Below are 16,084 nucleotides of genomic sequence, written 5' to 3' on the forward strand. Positions count from 1 at the left end.
TTGATGACCCCCCCCCCCCCCCCCCCCGCTGAAAAATAACCAAAACCCATATGTCAAATTTACCCGCACGTTTTGGATTTGGACTCCGGTACGCGGCGCACTTTATTCGTGTAGCAGAGATGCCAGTGCACAAACTTCTCAGCCACATCCATGCAAACGTCTGTTAATTAGGACGACTGTAAGGCAATTTTGAACTTCATTTCCATAGACAACTTATGTCCATGGACATTGTATAAAGTAAACTTTATTGGAGTGGTTCGCCAAAGGCAGCCCTCCGGTTAAGAGGGTCATGGGCCATTACGTAATGTAACTTTATTCTAGTGGGCAACCAAAGGTGGCCCGCTGGTAAAAAGAGGGTCAATCATGGCCATTGCACGAAGTAAACTTTACTGAACAGGGCCGCTGAAGGCGTCCGGCCGTTAAGATTGTCATGGGGTATTACAACAAAGTCAATTTATTGTAGTGGGCCGCCGCAGGCGGCCCGCCGGTAAAGAGGGTCGATCATGGCCATTGCATGAAGTAAACCTAATTGGAGTGGGCTGCCAAAGGCGTCTGCCCGTTAAGAGGGTCATGGGTAATACATAAAGTATATTTATAGTAGTGGGCCGCCGAAGGCGGCCCGCCGGTAAAGAGGGTCGATCATGGCCATGGCATAAAAGTGAACTTTATTGTAGGTATTATGTTTTTGAAAATGTGGTGACCCCCCCTTTCCTACCAGTGAAAAAGTGATGACCCCCCTTCGCGGATTCCAAAATTATGATGACCCCCCCCCCCCTGGATTTTGCCGGGCCCCCCGGCCGTAAAAACTGAACGGTCCCTTAGTTCAAATCGTGTTTATCGTTTCTTGCGACAAAACTCTACGCCTATACAAGTAGCAAAATGGCGGCTAAAATGGACCATTATCCCTAAATTCCGTGTCGCACCGCCTGCTCAAAAACCCATGTGTAGCATTTTCTACAACATGCGCACCTTAAGAGTCTATGTTCTTAATTGCAAGATTCCCCCCCCCCCCATTAATCTTGTGTGCCCTAACTACTCATAGTAACTGTGCACAGATATGCGTTATGTTTGGTTCGCTACTCAACATAACTGGTAAATAACATCGGATCAGGACTTCAGCGGCTATTATGAGAGTCATTTATTATGAAAGTTGCGGAAATGTAGTATGGCGGATATATAAACAGGAGGTGTTTTGCTATTTGGAAGAATTGATGACAAATTTTATTTCATAGAGCAAAATTTTTGGAGAATCACGTAATGTTCTCATTAAATACTGTTCTGGTGCCAAGCAGGAATAAAAAATGCGACTAAGTATTTATTTAATAGGGCTGTTCACAGTTGACGTCATTATTATCTCATTAATATGCAAAATTAAACGTCTGTCCGCATTTTTAGATTATGCTCTTGAAAATTACGCATGAAAGAATGACGAAAATACATCTTAGTATGTGACTGCTAATGTAACAATAAATACTAAAAGGCATATTGAGTACAAGCTGCAAAAACAGCCATGTACGCAATATTGTTTGATAAAATTTGTCCGCATTTCAAGTAGCAGTGTCCGATGTCTCGCGCGTGCAGCTATATTTAGTCACAAATTTGTAACCCTGAACAGCGCTATACTTGTATATTACTTGATATCTGTGACTTCTACATACGATCTAGCCTCATATATTTTTTTCTTAAAAACGTTAGCCCGATATTTTGTACATTAATTTTACAATATGAGCTAAAGATACAAGTAACAGTAAATGTTGTGAGGGTATGTTCCCCATGCAAATGACCTGCGACATAATAAATCATAGATTAAACGTCTGCATTTATGAAATTTGTTTGAACAGCATCTGTTTTTTGACTTCACTGCGCATATTCGTCACCGTAAGAGGCAGAGTTGCTAAAGCGCACTCCGATTTAGCATAATCAGTTTCAGAGATTGACGGTTTAATCATTCCCGTTCTTTCCACCTCATGTGGTTCCCTTTTGGAAACGTAAAAATGATAAATTCTCATACAATTTCCAATTAAATCTCATTTCTATTTAGCTACTGGTAAGAGCACTGTTCCTAATTGACAAAAACCTGTTTTAATTCATGATGTCAGCTTACGTAAACTGTATCGACAGCTTACATAAAATATAAAATTAACCTTTGTACTGAACATAAAAAGGGACTCGACGAAAGTTCTGAAGGTGTGAGTATCTCTGTAAAACAACTATGATTTCCGAATTGCGATATAGGAGAGTGTTTGATATCCTTCAAGAGTATTGCCGTTTTACAAAGACTAAAGACTTGAACATTTGTTGAAGTGAGTCGGCTTCATTCCTTACTTAAAATTTTACCGAAGTTCCAGCCTGAGGTCTTCTGTACGTACGATAAATGTACATCTGTGAACTAATGAATTATAACCCTATCAAGTATGTATAAATCAAGTATGTTATTAGGTAGTCGGACAGGAACAGGTTAACTGTGCTTAATTTTCTAGTCATCCACTCTATCTATAAACCTTGGATTTAGCGGTCTGTCGGGCGTCATCCCAAAATCCAACTTTGGCTCGACCTTGACCGAGTTTTCCAAACGGAACTGCTGAGACACCTGCATGGAGGAAAGGAACTCGAAACAGTGAAACATTCAGTGCGGTGACAACATTGTCTTAATAATGAAATCGATTGGTTTAAGTGTACACCTTCTGCAATAAACAATGCCGATTATACAGCCAGAAGTGTGGTAATGGTATCATCCGTAAAGGACATTTTCATGCATCCCCAACCCGCATAAAACACTCTCTGTTGCTGTACCGTATACAGGGAACCCAGTCTCCGATGGTTTATGAATACGTACATAACTGACACATTAAGATGTTTTTGTTTGAAATAAAGCATCGAAGAAAACACAAAATGTAAAATGAAATCCAGAAGAGCACGCACACTCTGCCTGAACTCATACTTTGCCCAGACAAATACGCTCAATTATACTGATTTGCCCAGGCAGAGAATTAGTTCGGGTAGAGTGTGCGTGTTGTGCTAATTTCAATTTACATTTTATCTTTTATTTATTCCTTTATTTCAACAAACAAACATCTTAAGCTGTGTGAAGTTTTAATTACTCTATGCATGCATCTGTAAACAAACGAACAAACAAATAAACAAACAAATAAACAAAAACAAGCAAACAACGAGAAAACATCGGACACTAAGTTCCCTGTGGTCCCTCTACAAGTTTCAGATGTTGATTGATTCTACTGTTGTATCATGCGTCATAAAACTTCGATCTCAGCCTATAAGGATGTTGTCACCGTTTCTGCAAGAATCGATGTGATAAAAAAGACTGAATATTTACCCTACAAAGGAGAAGCTGCAGTTCTAGCATTGCCAGTCTTTTTCCTAGAAAAGTAAAGGAGAGACGGTAATTGCATGGACATGCTGAGATCACTAATTCTTGGAAGTACTTCTCCTGCAACCTCCATCACTGGTACTGCTACTTTCTGTACTAGTATTGGCAAGTTTTTGATGACTGAAAGTGGCGGGTACATTGAAAATCGATCAGAAGATCGCACATCAGTGAAACTCGAGCAATGGACATTCCGTGTACTTAATGTGTTTTATTTCTATTCATATATTGGTCTGTGATACTGCATCGAGCATTCGGGCTCTACAATCCCTTAAGAAGACCAAGACCTCCCTCCCACCCTCCACCTATTCATATGCTCTCTACCCGCCCGCTTACCTAACAACTCGTCAACCTTCTTGCCAATCTCAATCAATCAAAATCTCGCTCTCTTGCCAATCTCGATTAATATCTCTCTCTCTCTCTCTCTCTCCTCTCTCTCTTCTCTCTCTCTCTCTCCCCCCTCCCTCCCTCCCCCTCCCCTCCTCCCCCCCCTCTCTCTCTCTCTCTCTCTCTCTCTCTCTCTCTCTCTCTCTCTCTCTCTCTCTCTCTCTCTCTCTCTCTCTCTTCTCTCCTCCTCTCTCTCTCTCTCTCTCTCTCTCTCTCTCTCTCTCTCATTAACTCTTTCCTTAACTACAGTGACTGTATCATTCCAAGAAATGCACTGGGATTCACCTTTGAGAAATCACCTTACCTACGCACATTCTCGGCCCGAAACCAAAGGGCAGAGACGTTAAAAGATTGATTTTGTCTTCATTTCTTTTCAGCCATCTCTCAGGGATGAATTTTGACGGTTCCTTGTAAGATTTCGGGTTTCTCCCGGACAGATAGAACAACAATATGAAAGGCGTCTGTAATTTAGGAGAGAATCAAAAAGTTATAATAACTATCGTTAAAAATGGGGCACAGAGAGGTTAAAACTCCACTTTCAGCTGAAAAGATGTATCAATATTTCACATTTACAAATCTCCATCATAATAAACCAATTTAGTAATAGAATAGTTGAAATTGAATTTTCCACTGTCACAGTTTCTTGACTGTGCAAAGGCCATAATTAGCGACCCTGGTGACTGCATCCCTTTTACGTTTGTGAAGGCCTCAAAGTGGTCCCCGACTTCAAAGTGGTCCCCGAAGTTGTAATTGAACTAAATTTTTACGCAGTCCAGGGATTTTTTCATTCATATATTTGAACAAAGTTGTTGAACTTTGTAACATTGCCAATACTAATCAGTTATTTTGGTCCTTTTTGATATATGCACTCACTTTTATTAGTTTTTCAAAATTCCGATGCATTTTACCATGCGAAACCAGCCCAAACTGCACGTCAATTTTTTTCACCTGGTTAGGGTGTCTCATATTAGCATCATGGGAGCTAGCGCTGTACACGGTCAAGACCTGGCGACAAACCGATCACTGTACGAATCTCCATTGTCTACCAGTACCCCATCAACCTTAACCAATATCTGAGTACCAGCTCAAACAGTCATTAGTTTCAACCTTGTTGCTCGACGTTATATTTCACGCGAGTACTGATTGTCTTCATCCAAAATCAAATTACACTGTGTGAACTTGCACAGAAACATCGCAATTCAGCCATTGGAACGATGGTGGCTCTGCGTACGATGCTGTGTCGTGTTTTTTTCCAGCGATATAAGCTGCTGTACCTCTATTTGCCAACTTAGATTTGTTTTACCTGTCCGTGGTATTTTGGGGGAAAGGGTTTTAAACACAGTTTGTCAGGAATTTAGGATTATAGTTGGAAGAATAGAAATATACTCCAACACCCGACCCCAGCCCACTAAGCCCCAGGGCTGTAATCTGTATCGTACACGCACAGGAAAGCAAATTTAGCTGCAAGTGCATAGAGTAACCCACGGGCCGCGGCCGGTTTTTTCGGTCGATTTGACTGAGTACAACACGACAGAAAAAGTCGACGCACTGCCCGTGGGCTACAAGTGTTGTAGATTGTCAACTTTTAGTACTGAATAAAGAAAATAAGTTTGACTCCAAAAGTGTCCTTTTATCCTCAAAGTGGCCCCGGGGAAATTCGAATAAATGTACACTCTGTCTGCTTTATTCAATTTCTTTTTGCGTAATTGAAGGAATATTCTAACTTGAAAAATGTAACATGCGACCTGTGAAGTATCAGGTATTAATAGGACTATAGTACACTTCCTTGGATTTTTGTCAACTTTTAGTATTGAATAAAGAAAATCAGTTTGACTCCAAAAGTGTCCTTTTGACCTCAAAGTGGTCCCCGAAAACTTGGGATGATTTTACGCTCTTTCTGCTATATTCAACATCGTTTATGTTATAGAAAGAATGTGTTGACTTGAAAAATGTAACATGTGACCTGTGAAGTATCAGGTATTAATAGGACAATAGTACACTTCCTTGGATTTTTGTCAACTTTTAGTATTGAATAAATATAAGAAAATCAGTTTGACTCCAAAAGTGTCCTTTTGACCTCAAAGTGTCCCCGAAAACTTGGGATGATTATGCGCTCTCTCTGCTGTTTTCAAAATCGTTTATGTTATAGAAAGAATGTGTTGACTTGAAAATATAACATGCGACCTGTGAAGTATCAGGTATTAATAGGACTATAGTACACTTCCTTGGATTTTTGTCAACTTTTAGTATTGAATAAAGAAAATCAGTTTGATTCCAAAAGTGTCCTTTTGACCTCAAAGTGGTCCCCGAAAACTTGGGATGATTTTACGCTCTCTCTGCTGTATTCGATATCGTTTACGTTAAAGAATATGTTTAATTTAAAATTGAACATGCGACCTGTGAAGTATCAGATAATAATAAGACACGAGTACACTTCCTTTTTGTCCAACTTTTAGTATCAAATAAAGAAAATCAGTTTGATATCAAAAGTGTCCTTTTGACTTCAAAGGTGTCTGCTGAAAATGCTCCGTCTGCTGTATTCACTTCTTTTAGGTAATATATTACATCAATCGCGTCACTTTGTATGGTAGGTATTGGATATTTTTGTAAAAAAATATAAAGAAAAATAGCCCCCTCCTTTAAAAATTGGCCTCGAGTCCTATGTGTAGTTCATATCTGTGCATTCGTAGCACAATGCTGAGGCGTATTGATCGCATTCGTGTCAAGGGATATCGCTTCAGAACCGCTGCTAATCTGTCCATAGACCTTTTCCATAGTTTACTACTATACCAATCAGTTTTTTTTTTATTTACCTCACAAAATAATGAAATAGCTTAGTCTTTGAATAAATGAACATGTACCTACTTTATCTCTGACTATCTATGACTCATCTCCTACTTCTGTTAATTACGCGTACGTATGTGGTAACATCTAATTTCAACCGTTTTTAAGAGCCGTCGACTGTTTCTGCTCGGTTCTGAACTTTTGACAGATCCAACGTATTCAATACATTTTACGCGAGAGGGCAAACGTTGCAGAGTTCGTGGACGTCGGCTCACGGGAAAATGGTTGAAAATACATTTTTTTATATTATCGAGGTAGCTAGCAGAAGTAGACAACGGGTCGTGAACCGGCCAGTATTATAGTCACGGTCGAAGTAAACTACCAAAATGTCTATGAGGCCTTGTGGCGATGAATTATTGATCCGCAAGCGCGATTGATACGCCACAGCACTGCTGCAAATTGTATTTCATATCCGTTTATGTATTTAAAAGCAGCGATTAGAATGACTTCCAAATGTCGATATGACTTCAAATGAGTCATTTTATAGATATGTCATGATTGATATAGACACTAGCCCCCCCCCGCATTGTTAATTCTGTGCTCAGCCCTTACTTTGTACATTTTTTCCCAACTTTAGGTATTAAATAGCAGCTGATTTTACATCAGAAATGTCCATGTGACAACAAAAGCGTCCATTATGCGGTAGGTGTCGTCAGACTTGAGTTTAACCCCCTATCTTACCAGACATTTAGGATGGGGACCACTTTGAAGTCGGGGACCACTTTGAGGTCTTCACATACGTTTGGTCATTTCAATTTTCTTATATTCCAAGGGAAGCCAGAGTTTGCCAGTTGCGTAATGACAATCAAATAGAAAGGGAGTTTCATTTTTGTTTAGTTTGTTCAGTGTATACTGACATAAGAAAACGTTTTCTTCCGTCTTACTGCCATGACTTACCAACAGAAACGAAGTTTGTGAATCTTCTCAGTTCACAACATCCTAGTACTATTGTCAATTTAGGCCTTTCTAAGTTCATCTTTTATAGTTTCAGCCGAAGAGAAAACTTATTATCCACGAGCAACAATGTATAACTGCCCCTAAGTTTGTCTGTATTATTTTTACAAGGATTGTAAGAAAGGCCGGTGGCCTATATTACTGAATAAACATTATATATATATATTAAATTGATCAATTTTCTTATCCCCATGGTAGGCCGGTCCTTGCTCTTCTTTAAGCGGCTGGCTGTTAAGCTGCAGATGTGCTAAACATAGAACCTAGCTGCGTCTATTAGGCTTGCGACAGTCAAAGTTCCGCAATTCAAGTCAAAGAATTAATGGCCGCTGACAATGCCAAAAGTCGTATTGTATAGATATTCTGGTACACACTATTTCAATCCAAGTTATTTGATGAAAAGTAAAGGACTTCTTCTTACTTATTTTCATAAAAGTAAATAGACGAATTAGAAAACGTTCTATCAAAAGTTTCAGCTACTGTCCCCTTTGAAAGCTCTTTTTTGTTAACTTTCGACTGTCAGTAGACCAGTCTGATGCTATATTGTACATACTGTGCGCATTATTATTCCGAATTAAGATCACATAAGGCATTTTGGCATTCTTAGAGCCCGAAGTAAATATTATTCTTTGTAGCCACGTTCTGCATAACTGACAGAGACAAAGTCATTAACCCTGCAGAGCATGACACAAACCTTTCATGAAAATCAGTAGAGCCCAAAAGAAAATGTGCGCCTCCAGCCATGTTTCTATGAACGTGTCCTGTTTTTTTTTTAAATGGTGAAAATTCTAAGGAGAGAAAGTGTGTTCTCGTTGTCATGACAAGGCGGGACCAGACTCGACTTATACTCACCCCAGCAGGAATGTTGTATCCTTCTAACACAAAGTCTTTGTCCAGGATTCGGGTAACGTTCGGTATGACTGGATTTAGTCTGAAATTGAACACGGGTCGAGCAGGAAGCGAAGCAGAAGAAGTTATGAAACTTTGTCTATTATAAGTAAAATTATCTGACAATGAAAAATTAAAATAAATATATGGCGCTAAATATCATTCATTCAAATGAGCAACAGATGAATTTGTATGTAAATATTAAATCCATATTTAATGAGTAGTCAAATCTTAATCAGCTATATCTATTGATGAATTGTTCAGAATTGGAAAATTTGTTTGTTTTTTTTCATCCGACACGCAGAATTTGTTAAACTTTTCTCTACGACCTGTTTTGTATTGTCCGATATCCTTACTGGCAATTGAATTTCAGTCACTCGTCAAATGTAAATTACATTTTGTACACAAGGGCCAGGCATCATGTTGGTAAGGCTTATTTAAGGCGTGTTTTAGAAATTGTCATGAGAAATTATACTTCTTCATTTTGCAAGGAAAAATAATGAAAATATTGCTAAAAGTTGCAGCTAAAAGTTGCAGGGGGGGGGGGGTACTCCGTAGAAGAGTGTACGGAAATGTGCCGCCAAAAGGGGTCAAATTTTCACTAAAAAGATGTCTAAATATTAATCATTCTTATCCACCCCCCCAATATGGGTCAGTAACAAAAGAAATCCCATTTTTTCAGGAAAACCTCATGCAGTAAAAATAATAGTAAAAACAGTAGAACATCCTCCATTTGCTAAGAATATTCCCTCGGAATAATCATGTGTAGATATTTTAAGTTGATCGTGCCTTCTCGTATATAAATATTGTAGTACCCCTCCGGGGGCGGGGGGGGGGGGGGCAAAGTCTCATCAAAGCGACATTGTGTGCAAGTGAAACAAGGTATTCTTACACATTACAAGAAAATTCCTAAAAATCTATTCTGTCCTTGTAACAAACACTTTTCTTCCTGTGTGTCTGCTAAAACATTCACATAATTTGAACTAACCTCAACGTTTCATTGATGATCGCACTGACATACGGCAAGTCTTTCATGTGTTCATGGGAGGCTTGTTCACCCTTCGGAACAACTCGTCTTATTTCCTCGTAAAGTCTTGCCTGTATTGCAGGATATTGTCCAAGGTAATATACTATCCACTGAAATAAGTTGCTAACCTGAAACAGGAATAAATAATATATATATATATATATATATATATATATATATAATAAATAAATATATATATATATATATATATATATATATATATATATATATATATATATATATATATATATATATATATATATATATATATATATATATAAGTACTTCAAGGGCAAAGCAATATTGACTGTAACTCGTTTCAATCTTCGGCAACAAACTGATAGATTCTGAACTCGGCTTACTTTTTCGAGTTAATCGCTTTGTTGAAGCGATTTATTTCAAAAATTTATCCAAGTCCACTTGAATTTCAAAAGAAACGATGTTGAGTAAAAAAAATCAAGTGTAGTGTTTTACAGCTTTGCCAACACATCTCTGTCACGATGTTGTTCCGAGATACTTGCAAGGCCTTTACGTGGTGGCAGTATGCTTCATGGTTACATCGCTGCGGGGAAGACAGTAGGCAGGGTTGTCATGTAGTTTGATTTGAACGATGGATTTTCAAAGGACGGAATCGGAAATATTTCGTAGGTATAACGTTGGGAGAGGACGCTTTCCTGATGAGCAAAGCAGGATCTGAATGTGGGCGCTGTAAGAAAGGACCTCCCTGTGGATAGTTGGAGGAATGACCCGTACATAAGAATTTATCATCCTACTTCTTTATTTATAGATGCATCGTTCATTGTTGACAGAGAGCGGCTGAATCATGTTATTTGTTGCCCTTTCATATTTGGGATTGATAAAAGCACATGTTTATTAAACAAACATGTAACCTGTCGACAAACAATTTTGCAGTCAACACAACATACCGAGTCAACGGCTGCGAGTAATACTTCTGTAAGGGTAGAATAGATCTCATCCATGGACAGGTCACTGTGCAGCAACATGTGCGATACCACATCTGTTACCGAGTCATCGAGTATTTCCTCTCTCCTTCCTAACGTTTCAAGTCCGGAGGCTATCCTGTTGACGTTTTGTATCGCTGCAAGATATATCGAAATGCCACGAAAAGTCTTTGAGTATGCGCCTAGAACTTGAAAGACTTAAACTTTTGCTCAAACTTTCCTAGATGAAACTTTCAACCATTCTCTTACCAAATTATCAATTAAAATCGGGGGAGGGGGTCACCGTGTAAAGTTTGGAACTAGCGAAACAAATTGCCCAACATTTTGCGATACTCGAAATTCAAAATGGCCGCCCTCCCTGTGTTAATTCTATATATGGGGAAAATTCAATTTCGGATTTTCAAAAAAACTGAGATGGTTAAAGTTTTTCTTTCTCCAAAAGCTTTAAAATGAGCTCCCACAAGTGGTAGATATAAAAAGAATTGTAGAGATTTGAGAATCCGACTTATCTGTCCCCGAGGCGCGTTCTACCTTAAGTAATATGCAATATTTGCCTGTCAAACTAAAAGAGTAGAGGTTTATAATGCAATGGCTAACATCATACAACGTCCCTACTGCAGTTTTGGCTCAGATGTCGTCCCAGCCCCTTTTGTGTTGTTGCCATGGTTCCGCCTTCGTAGCAGCTTGGACGGCAGCTGGAAGTTTGAACAGCACTGCTTTCGTTTTCAGCACGTCACGGATTCCCCGAGCGCAGTCCCTTGCGCCCTGTGTTGCACCATCTGTAAGGAGATGGGCACGTCTAGCAAACAAAGTGGATACCACCGCTGCAAAAAAATCAGGCAAATTATGTGCGATTTAGCGGGAAAAATGGTTTCGATGATATTTTTGATTAATGCTGTTCCATGTTCCATAAAGCAAACAAATTTCCATTTCTTCATAAACCAAGAGAAAATACGACTTCTATCAATCTCGCAATCTGAAACACAGCGGATTGTGTTTTGTATGCAGTGTCATTTTCGACAAACGAATTCTGGTCCGGACCAAAATTGAACGTTAGACATTTCGTACATTATGATGTGTTAACAAACTGAATACTAGACATTTCGACATGGTTTTAGTGTAGACCAAGAAAGTGTCTTCACAAACAGAGCCTAGATGTCGAAATACATGATTACAGCAAGATATGAAAAGTTACAGTTAATGGACGTTTAAAGGTTTTGTCAGCTCAATCGATGCAATTGCTGTAATATATCACGTCATACACATACAGGCTAGCTGTTGTGACAAGTTGTACACATTTTCACATGGTTTTTGGGATAGAAATGAAAATATTTCACCAGGTATAATAATACCCAAAGGAAAAATTGTTAAAGGTTGAAGAAAACTGAGCCATTAAAATAAATATTCGATTAAATATATAGAAATCATGGATAAATGGATGTCACAAAGGAAAAGCAATTTGCACAAATAAAAGGCAAAGTGTCTGTTTGACTTTCTTGAGAATTCCGAAATCTTACACGTAAACAAAATCAGACATGAAAAATTGGCAGCAACACTTACATTCTGTCGCCCACTTTTTCAACAATGTCTGGAAATCAGGAACGATGTTATCCATCAAGCGATCGTTTCGGATCCTCCGCACCAAGTCCGTGATGACGTCATCGACTTTTTCTGAATATTTCGATACCTCTTTTGGTCTTATCATCTTCTTGTTCAATGCAGTTCTCTGTCGGTGCCAGGTATCATCATTTCTTTGAAACAGATTTGAAGTGCGTGATAAGTAAATGTGCCTCTAGGTTAGAAGGAAGCCATTAACTGACATCATTTTGGACACAGTGTCGACAGTTTTATATATTTGTACACCCTAAAAATATTTCTGACAGATCAACGCAAACCGTCGAGCGAACTAGAAGGCTTCCTTTACACCATGTCTACACTGTTAAAAATAGTTAAGGTAACCTTCGCCCTCCCCCCCCCTTACAAAAACTCTTTCCGCCATGTGTTTATCGTTCAACGTGCTACTGTCATTGTCAATATGACGTCAGCTTTTCTCATCGGTCAATTTTGCACCGTCGAGACAATGATTGTCTTGAAAACCACACCGCACGAGTTGAAGTCTGCCTTGAAATAAACTATTGTCCATTTGGTTGCTTGTATCGATGAATATGTTTGTGATTTATCCAAAATAAAATTAACGGACATTATTCGTTTCGTGCGATAGAGTGCGGAACCGTTACTGGTCTGGTTGCTGGAACATTACTGACTCGTGGCAGCGACTTTCCTCGACCTTTATAGTTGACCTATTATTTTTGTTCTATATTTTTATTTGGCCTACCATTTAATCATCCCGTTACCAAAGACATACTTTAGTAACAACCTGCCAAAGCTTATAATGATTTTCTTTTCAATGTTAGATATTTTGAAGGAAGAAACTCTATAACATCAGTATAAAATAAACACAATTATATAATGTCGATTGTAGGGGATTTAGCCAATTGGCTCAGATCGCTCATGTTTGAACGATAAGTGAATAGGTTACCGTGGGTTATGAGTTCAAATCCGATCGAGAATTAACTGAATTTTTAAAAAAAGTATTAGTTATGGGGCCCCATATTAAATTTGGTAGCGAAACCAGGGATTAGAACAACATGTCTTTGACAACATGAAGGAAAACGATACTAGTCCCCCTTTTTTAAACAGGCTTTGAAATAATGTAACTTACGCGGTGAATAAGCCAAGAGGGAGAGATTTCGTCTTTTTATAGTGCCTCCAACCATCTGTAATGTCATATCGCTCATTCAGTCGTCTCGGATATTATCCTTCGTTCTTGCAGACTAACGCAAAATCTTCATGGTCTGTTAAATACACTAGGGTGGTATCCCCGCATTGTCTTTTAAACACAGGCCCGTACTTTCTTTTCCACTGTTCGTACGTCTCCCACGGCCTCTTCTCCGCGTTTCGAGTTCGCCAACCCTTCAAAGCGTAGGACACTCTGCTGCTAAATTTGTCTGAGCCCTCACCCGGCATTTCGCTGAAGGGTTTTACGCGGTCAACTTGTTGTTGTAAGGGCGAGTTGACAGAAGTGGCGCAGCGCACATGCGTGGGGTGTTCTCGGAGAGTTTTGACGAGCCCAGTGAAGAGCGGTGTACGGGAATACAAAGTCCTGGATCTCGTATTAACCAGCATCATTTTCGGCAGCTATCATCTGTTAATGTGAGCTAGACAGTGTTTTTCGCTTGTACGAAGGAGAATGGGGAGCTCTCATTAATTGACGAGAGAGGGGGATTTTTGCATACTAATATGGTATCAACCAAATCTTCAGGGAACTTTCTCGTAAAGTCGCGGTGTTTTTCCTCATTGTAAAACAACAAGAAAAAGTGCAGTTCCACTGTAATTCAAGAATCAACATATCCGTTCAAAGGAAATATGAAAACTACAGCATCTCACCAACTAGCCACCATCATATACACGTGCAAACTGAAGTCCATTTGTGAAGAAAATGTTTATATCCTCGACATACCATAATTTATCGTCAATTAAACTTACGATGCATAAAAGTTTACTCGTATGTCAGCTTTTGAACTATAATCGTTCAAAAAGTTGTTTTTTCCTGTGTTATGGGTAACCCTCTTCAGTTTACTACACGTAAAACCCCTAACTTTCCCTGACATCTGAGCGCACGTCCTATAGTGTTCAGAAAAGAACATTGAACTGTTGTTTGTGAAATGCAGGCTCAAGGCTAGTCAATTGTCATATGATTGACCTCAGCACATTCGGTCAAGTTCTCCCCTTTGTCCCGGGTCAATAAAGTAGCGTACAAACAAATAACCTTGCAGTTCACAGGCATTATGTGTGTGTTGTGATGCGAATCTGTGACGTCACAGTATCGAAGGACGCGTTATTCAGGTTGACCCTTCCGAAACATCGTCACTTCGTGTATATAAGAATCAATGAACAATGAACGAAACACTCCGTGTGACTCAAAATTTACAAGAGCATCTTATACTTCTCAAACTTTTACGCTGGCGACGGAATAAAGCCTAGAAAATGTATATCGATGAAAGACGCCCGAAAATGTGATATAGGTTAAACATCAATGGCTGTCCCAATGCATCTGTTTGACATGGGCCGGCAGAACCATGGGCAGAGAATCAACTATTTTAATACTGTTGCGTGTGCGTCTTTTTTCGCTTGTATAAAGACACTCTTCAAAAATAAAGTTATCGTCTCTGGTCGCGACAAATACAAACTGCTTCCCTTTACATCACAACGATCAATCACCATGTTCCCCTTACCACAGGTGGCGCTGTACGCTACCGATGTTGCGGTATGATGAGATTTAGACATATTTCCTCTATCTTTTGTCAGTTGGTCAATACCTTGGATTAAGAAACTGAATGATCAGAAAAATAAAAATGAATTCCTGTGGATCTGACCCGTGTGCGTATCCACATCATAATCCTTTTGACATCAACCATAAATGCAAATGCCAGGAATGACAACAACACCCTAGTATCGTTGGAACAGTGTACAAATATTGTCAAGTTTTCCTTCGCCAAATCAGTTGACATTCAAATCAGACTTAACACCAGTGTTTTTCATTTTTACATGAAACAAATATTTCATGAACGCAAGGCTGGCCTGTACACTTGTATGATTTCGGGCGCTCAGAGTATGTATGAAGTAAAAGTGTGAGCAAATACAAGTGAAACGCCTCTTCGGTTACATTGTTGAGGTAGAATGCACCTCGGGGAATGATATTCGGACTCTCAATTTTTTTAAATACTTTTCTGGTCTACCGCTTGTTTTGGCTCATTTAAAGCTCTAGGTCTAAGAAAATTTTACAGTCTGGCCAGGAAGAAAAAATAAATTGTTCATCGGAATCGCCGCTTCTACTTGGCATATTTGAATTTTTTTTTTTTTTGATCGCGGCAAATTCTTACTTCCGCATTACAAATATGTTTAGTACTGCCGCTGGTGGCGCCCTACACTTTGTCGGGTTTTCGCGGCCCGGGCACGGGATTTCCTACGTGTTTGTACGGACTTTAATTGACCGCCAACACGTTGTTGTGACGTCTGAATTTGGCGAATCACGACGCAAAGTGGGTCGATTTGGTTAGGTTAGTACATGTCACATCATGAGTATTAATTTGATCGCCAACATTCGACGTGATGGCCAACAGTTAGTTCTAAAGACGCTATTCAGTGTTTGTCCTGATATTACGTTCGGCGATTTGTTCAACAAGATCGTGACAGCAGATGGACGGTGCATCCGATTGAATGAAAATTGCATCGAAAGTATAAAAAATTACGGCAATGAAAAAACACGCGGTTGCGTCGATGTTAAAGTACGATCTGAATGATGACTATATAACTTCACTCCGATCACAGTACAGTGTTGTTAGACCATTGTGTAAACTGTGTAGAGACAGTGCAGACAGTGGTAAAGAGGTCAAAACATGGGGCCAAAGTAAAATGAAAAAACTCAGATGCTAGGTCCCACCAGGACAATATTAAAGGACAATACTGAATTGTTGGATTTCAGTGATTTGCTGTACATTTCAGTTTTATTCTGAGAGAATGTTGAAATATTCAGAATATGTTGTGCAAACACTAACTGTGAATGCAATGCCTATGTTA

General features: G+C 39.2%; 1 protein-coding gene across 1 annotated transcript; it reads right to left on the reverse strand.

Annotated features, from left to right (window-relative positions):
* Nucleotides 1-1,190: 1,190 nt before the first annotated feature.
* LOC139150762 (1,25-dihydroxyvitamin D(3) 24-hydroxylase, mitochondrial-like) lies at nucleotides 1,191-13,633 on the reverse strand. The gene is made up of 8 exons (XM_070723158.1): nucleotides 13,284-13,633; nucleotides 12,005-12,195; nucleotides 10,409-10,581; nucleotides 9,444-9,610; nucleotides 8,420-8,498; nucleotides 4,077-4,233; nucleotides 3,335-3,378; nucleotides 1,191-2,590 (listed from the first exon to the last, which is right to left on the reverse strand). The coding sequence occupies exons 1-8, from the start codon at nucleotides 13,631-13,633 to the stop codon at nucleotides 2,477-2,479; spliced, it is 1,275 nt and encodes a 424-aa protein (XP_070579259.1). The 3' UTR covers nucleotides 1,191-2,476.
* Between the last annotated feature and the right edge of the window lie 2,451 nt (nucleotides 13,634-16,084).

The sequence above is a fragment of the Ptychodera flava genome, chromosome 15 (genome assembly GCF_041260155.1).
Source record: "Ptychodera flava strain L36383 chromosome 15, AS_Pfla_20210202, whole genome shotgun sequence".
NCBI lineage: Eukaryota > Metazoa > Hemichordata > Enteropneusta > Ptychoderidae > Ptychodera > Ptychodera flava.